The 6,000-nt window shown below is 43.0% G+C and overlaps 1 protein-coding gene across 3 annotated transcripts in view; it reads left to right on the top strand.

Annotated features, from left to right (window-relative positions):
• Nucleotides 1-1,339: 1,339 nt before the first annotated feature.
• The window catches only part of unc5cb (unc-5 netrin receptor Cb), a 110,237-nt gene continuing 105,576 nt past the window's right edge, over nucleotides 1,340-6,000 (top strand). For all 3 annotated transcript variants that reach the window (XM_076757960.1, XM_076757959.1, XM_076757958.1), the window contains exon 1: nucleotides 1,340-2,135. In XM_076757960.1, coding sequence (XP_076614075.1) covers nucleotides 2,018-2,135 — 118 coding nt within the window. In that variant the 5' untranslated portion in view covers nucleotides 1,340-2,017. The remainder of the gene's footprint in view (nucleotides 2,136-6,000) is intronic.

Here is a 6,000-nt window from a genome sequence, read left to right as displayed (position 1 = left end):
ATGGCAAAAAGAGCTCCTCATTTAACACATACTGTGCATTATGTAGCCATACAATATGCGGTATATTTTTGGGGACCCAAAGCACAGCTATCACTTCTGTCCTAGTCAAGAATAAAAGCAATTCCCTTGCATATCCTACCCAAAATTGAAATGCCAGCAAAATGACAGCTGCCCATTGACATCACCATACATTAAAAAAAAATGGTGATGGAGGGGAGGAGAATACCATGCTCCTTAAATTAGACTCATATTTTAAAAGTTATCACATTTCATTTTGCTGCAGAGATAGTGTCAAGCTCATATTTCACATTAATCACAAAGTATCAGGGGCATTGCCTAGACATCTGTCATGCATATGTAATTTCTCATCAGCCTTTTATCAGAATCACTGGAACAAGTCTTCCCCTGCAAAGAAAAAGTGTGTGTGTGTGTGTGTGTGTATGTGTGTGTTCAAGAGTATGCCTGTAAGGCTGAGATCATTATTGATCAGGTTTTGTGACATGCTATTACTACTGCTAAATAACAATTAGAGTGGCAGAAACAAGGGCGAGTGCACGGCCCAGTCAGATAAATTATTGCTTCCTGTTGCAGTGCCTGCGCTAAATTAATGAGGATTTATGTTCTCAAAATACACAGAGAGACCAGAAAACGGAAGCACCTGTTTGCAATACACAGGGGTGGAATGTAGGTGCATTTACTCCAGTACTGTACTTAAGTGTAATTATGAATATTTCCTTTTTCTGCTGTTTCTGCTGCACTACAGTGCCATGGGAAATATTGCACTCTTTGTCCACTACATTGATTATTTTATCTTGTGACTCCTTATAAAAAGCACAATCTATTTAGGGCTCCTTGTCTTGTTTCAGATGAGTTCATAGCAGTTTCACTGAAGAGACATTTCTAAACTCCATTCGAATGACCGAGAGAGATCAATATTTCATAATGGACCCTTTGCAGGGGACTCGACCCCTAGGTTGGAAAACACAGTTAAAGTGAATAAAATGCATGCATCAGTATGTATAATGTAATGATGTCAAATCTAAAGATATATCAGTCACAGGGAATGTTTCACTGCAGGAGTACATATACATATTTTATGTTTTATATTTTTACATTGTAGAATTAGTAGGATCTGGGTAGGCTGCTTCCTTCGTCACTTGCAGTACAGCATCCCAGCAATAAATACTACATGACTTAAAATACTATTATCTTATTTTTATTGTTAATTTATTCTTTCATTTTCAGACTGCGGTTCTTGAATGGCTTCAGAAATGCTTTTCCGTTAATGTAGAATGGAGAGACCAAATGAAATAAAATGCTAAATTATTATTTTTCCTTTAAGCCACAGAGGACAGAGAGGAAGGCTGCTTTATGACTTCAGTGATTGGCATGTACACCGAACCCAAGGCATTCCATTAATCATGGATTTAATAGACGGCATCCATTCCTTGCCGCTGTCCGGGCCAGGTTTTGGTGCAGCGCCGCCACTTGCCGGAGCACTTGGATTGGCTGAAGGAGCAAGGTAGCCCGCAGAGACTGCTCCTTCCCCCGGTTGAGTCCCGTCAGTGGAGCGCGAGGCGCGGCGCGCACACACACGGCTTCACACACACCGCATGGAAGCGTGAAAGGTGCGACAGAGAGGCGCTCAGCGGAGGACTTTGGTTTTGGTGTGGGACTAATCGGAGCATGAATCTGCCGTCAAGACATCGATCCACATCTGTAGACAAACCAAGTGAACGTGTCAGGGGGAAAGCAATCGGAGACAGATTTTAATGCAACATCCTTCCTGACGGAGGGGGATGCACACGCCTCTTGTTCCGTAAACTGTCACAGTTTTGTATGACCGCAAAAAACACAGCGCTGGATCTATTTCCCGCAAAGCCATTTCCTTTGCGCTCGGGGTTTTGAGGGGTGAAATTTCGACTGCGGCGCACAACAACGAGCGACAGTAGTGCGCGTCTGAGCGCATTTTCTCACTGACTCGGACTTGCCTCAGAGCGGAGTTTGACTCCTCATCATGGGGTACGGTGCACAAACTGATAGAGAAGGAGGAAGAGTGCCGAGATCCTCTCCTGAGATGTTGACCGTGTCCTGGCTTGTGCTTTTTCTCCTGGTGGATATCGGCGTGGCGCAAGGTAAAGTTAAAACCCCGTTTTTGACCTGTGAACTTTGCTTTGCTCCCTGTAAAAGTTCTTTAAACTCGTAAAGGCTGCAGCACGCTGTAGTGGACAGGAGGAACCACCTGACTTTAGTTTACTCACACTTTTAAATAATAAAATAGAAGTCACCCACCTTTTGGCGTCGCGGTACTTACACGATTAAAGCGCAAACTCGGCCTGTACCAAAGCAAGTAGGCCAACAGCCATAAGCTCCAAATGATGTAGGTTAAATATGAAGACATGGCAAACCACCAACGCTTCTCTGATGATGAAAGGAAAATGGGTGGCAAAATCACCACACTTTCACTCAGGAGACTGAATCATGCTTATTTCAGTAGTAGAAACCACAACTGGCATTTCTAAACAGAATCAGTGGCACTATCACATCTGTTTCTCTCTGAAAAGAAACGGAGAAGTGCTCCCAGCAGAGTACCGAGATACCATCAAAAATGAAATCGAGCCTATGTGTAGGCTGCTGTTCTACATTTCCCCAAACTCATCCATAAATATTTTCATGCACGAGTAGATTTACCCAAATAAAAATGGTCTGGCACATTTAAAAAAATATTTAAAAATGTATTCAACTCATTCTGAGTCGTGGTTCAAGTCGTCCATTGCAGACCATTCCTTGCTGTAATGATTAGGAACCAAATTAGATTTAAATTCTGCCCAGTTTTATCTGGACATCGCTCACACTGTGAAAACCTTTGAGATGAGAGTGTTCATTCCATTTCCAGAGCTGTTTGATTTCCAGGTTTCAACAATTTGAAAAGGATATGAAATACTGGGTAACCTTGTTCTGAGATGAATAGTTTCGTTCCAGAATAAGAAGTCCTTTCTTTGAAAACACACAGACCCTCTAATCACGATTGGTCCAGTGCAGCTACTAAAAGCTGTTTAACAGCGTTGACCTTTGCTATGTATTCGGACTGAATAATCTGTATGTTTGAAATACAGAGCGGCGCAATTTGGGAGGCAAATCTTCATGTTCAACAGAACACCTCACATATAATCACTATATTTAACTTTAAGCAGTAAGCAGATTTTTATTCACTGGTGTGTCGTCAGCCTTTTTTCCTTCAGAGCGGAGTCGGCTGAAAGATGAAAGATTTTTTATAAAGCGTGGTGGCTGTCACTTATGGAGAGCATTGAGAGAATGCCCCAAACACCTGAAGCCACTTACTTAATCTGCTCTGTCCTGATTGGGATTGTCTGTCAAACAAAGGGAGCTATGGGAGGAACCCATGTGTGTGAGGGTGAATGTTCAGAATGCGTTTGTGCATGTGTGTCAGATGCCGTGAAGTGTGCACGCCTCTGGAATTTAGGTAGGTGGTCTGCCAGCTCTTTCTGGAGTGAACTGTGGCTGAATAATGTGACGAGATGGGGGGAAACGAGCGCATTTTCGCTTTGCAGACAGACCTCCACGAGGAAAGACCTACAGTAGCAGATTTTTCAATGGCCTGACATTTTTTTTTTTAGTTCAAAAGTTAAGGCTTTGCTGCTCGTGCGAGAGCAACACAAGCGCAAATTGGAGGTCCAAGCACATATACTAGACGGGGATGAGGGTCTGCGAGCAACCTTATCTAGCTCTTCCAGACCTTCATCTCACTCCTACATAGTTAATGAGCAAAGGAGCGAGAGGAAGAATGAAAAACAGCACAGGTCCGGTTTCTGAAGGGCAGGGTGAGATGACATAATACCCATTCCAAACCCCCGGAGAGCCCTGTGTCATTGACTAAATGGGAATACGAACAAGGTCCTTCTCTGTCCATTAAGAAGTTGATACACCAGGAGAACATTGTTTGAGACTAATTAATGGGCCCCGCTATTTTTGGGCACTGATGAGCTCTACACATTTCCAAATCGCTGGAGAGTCACTTCTTCAGTGCAAAACTACTGGTGATTAAAGTGGCTCACTTACACAGGCACTCCTCGCCGTGCCATCCCTTTCCTGCATATTTTGTTTTGGAGTCATTAGAACATATTCTCAAAAGTTGTGTACTTAGGCACGTTTCATCTGACTGTTGCAGTTTATTTTTACTTCCTGACTTTGCCTTTGAGAGGACTTGCTCTCATCCCATCTACAGGCAGCAGTGAGCTCTGGGAAATGAGAGTGCTCATTAACCTGCTGAACTCTTGACAAAGGAGACAGGTTGAGACAGATATAAGCTGGGAGCTGCCAGAAAGGTAGCTGAGAGCTCTGTGACAGTAGCTTGATTGGAAACCCTTGGTGCAAGAACAGATGTACTTCAGGTATTTCCAGCACAGTGGCAGAGTGGTGCAGTACTCTCTGTGCAGGGTCCGTATCTGTGTGCATGCTGTTTTAAAAGTTGATGGAGGATGTCAAGTTGTTATGGGAATATATGGAAAACTTCCTCGTGATAATATGTGGAGAGAAAAAAAAACTGTTAAACCAGTTTTTCCTTTTCGGGGGAAGTTTTTAGGCCTTATGGGTGAATCTGAAATGTTAGAATTTTTTATCCATGAATTAAAGAGAAAGCTGCATTTGCTTTATTGATCCCACATATTACCTCTGCACACACCTCAGAGCTTCTCTTCAGGATTTCAGAAATATTCAGAGGTTTTCTATGTTAAATGGAAGATGAGAGAGAAAATCTCATTTTAAGGTGTTTCCTATATTGATTTCTTTTTTATTTTTAAGGCTTGCCGACAGTATACCTTAACACTGGCATTTATGGACTGTGTCTGTGTGTTAGGCGGGGGGCAGTTTGGATATAAAGTCCAGCCCAGGGTGCTGGCCTTCCTGGGATTACTTCAGTTTTTCCACAATGCTGCTCTTATGTCTCTCTCTTCCTTTTTTACTTTCCCTCCTCCCTCCATGTTCCTGTCTCTGCCGTTTCTCCATTTTCTGATGATGTGCCCTCTGAGGATTGTATCTAGAGTGAAAAGTTAAAGGATCTTTATTATATATGGTTTCTGAAATATCGTGACTCACTGCACAGTAGGACGTTGCTACTTTTCGCATACCGCAGTCCCTTTCAGACTGATCTGAGCGCTGCTTTAAGAATGCAGGTAAAAGCGAATGTTATTTCTATCATTATTATGCTAACAAGCTTCCCTGTGGCCTGACAACTGGCTCCTTGGGGGCCACTAACATTACAGCCATTGCGGTCATTCTATAAACAGGGCGTGTATGCACAATGAGCACATTGTGTGTAAGGAGCAGTACCCACACATTACCTCCTATCATAGCCTTTCGCTGGCACCCGTGAGCTGGCAATATAACACAGTTGCACTTGGCAATTTTATGTAATTGAAGGAAATTAAGATTCAGAAACACACTCCCCTAGGCGCAGGTGAAGGAATAGGGCAAAGTAAACAGTGTGTACAGTATGGTCTGACAGTGCTGAGAGGGGTCAGAGGTGTGTGCTGGTTGCTAGCTGAGCTACAGACGGAGCGTGGTAGAGAGTGATAATTACTGTGAAAAGTGGCTGCTGAGCTTGCGTCCCAGCTCCACTTGATGTCATATACTATTGTTGTGAAGGCAAAAAATATACATGGAGCTATTTTGGGGCTGGGAACAGTTCTGCAGTCATCTGGTGGATGACATCTTTTGTTGTGCCGGTGCAGGCGAATACTGTTGCTGTCACTGTAGCCAGGATTTTAGAAGTACTGAGGTCATGAGTTCAAATTCCCCTTCAGTGCAACTCAGTCCACATCAGAAATGTTTGACTAGCCACCAAACACGCCTGTGAAATGTTTTGATTGTTTTAGATTTTAACTTTGCTAACTTACTTAACTAATTTTCCTCCTTTAGTAATGGTTTAAACTGTGCTTCAGAAATTTCCCCATACTGTCAGGATAGAATTCTGATGGAGAA

This window comes from Chaetodon auriga, chromosome 19, assembly GCF_051107435.1.
Source record: "Chaetodon auriga isolate fChaAug3 chromosome 19, fChaAug3.hap1, whole genome shotgun sequence".
Classification (NCBI taxonomy): domain Eukaryota; kingdom Metazoa; phylum Chordata; class Actinopteri; order Chaetodontiformes; family Chaetodontidae; genus Chaetodon; species Chaetodon auriga.
The sequence above is the reverse complement of the archived record's forward strand: the minus strand, read 5'-3'. Positions and strand labels throughout refer to the sequence as shown.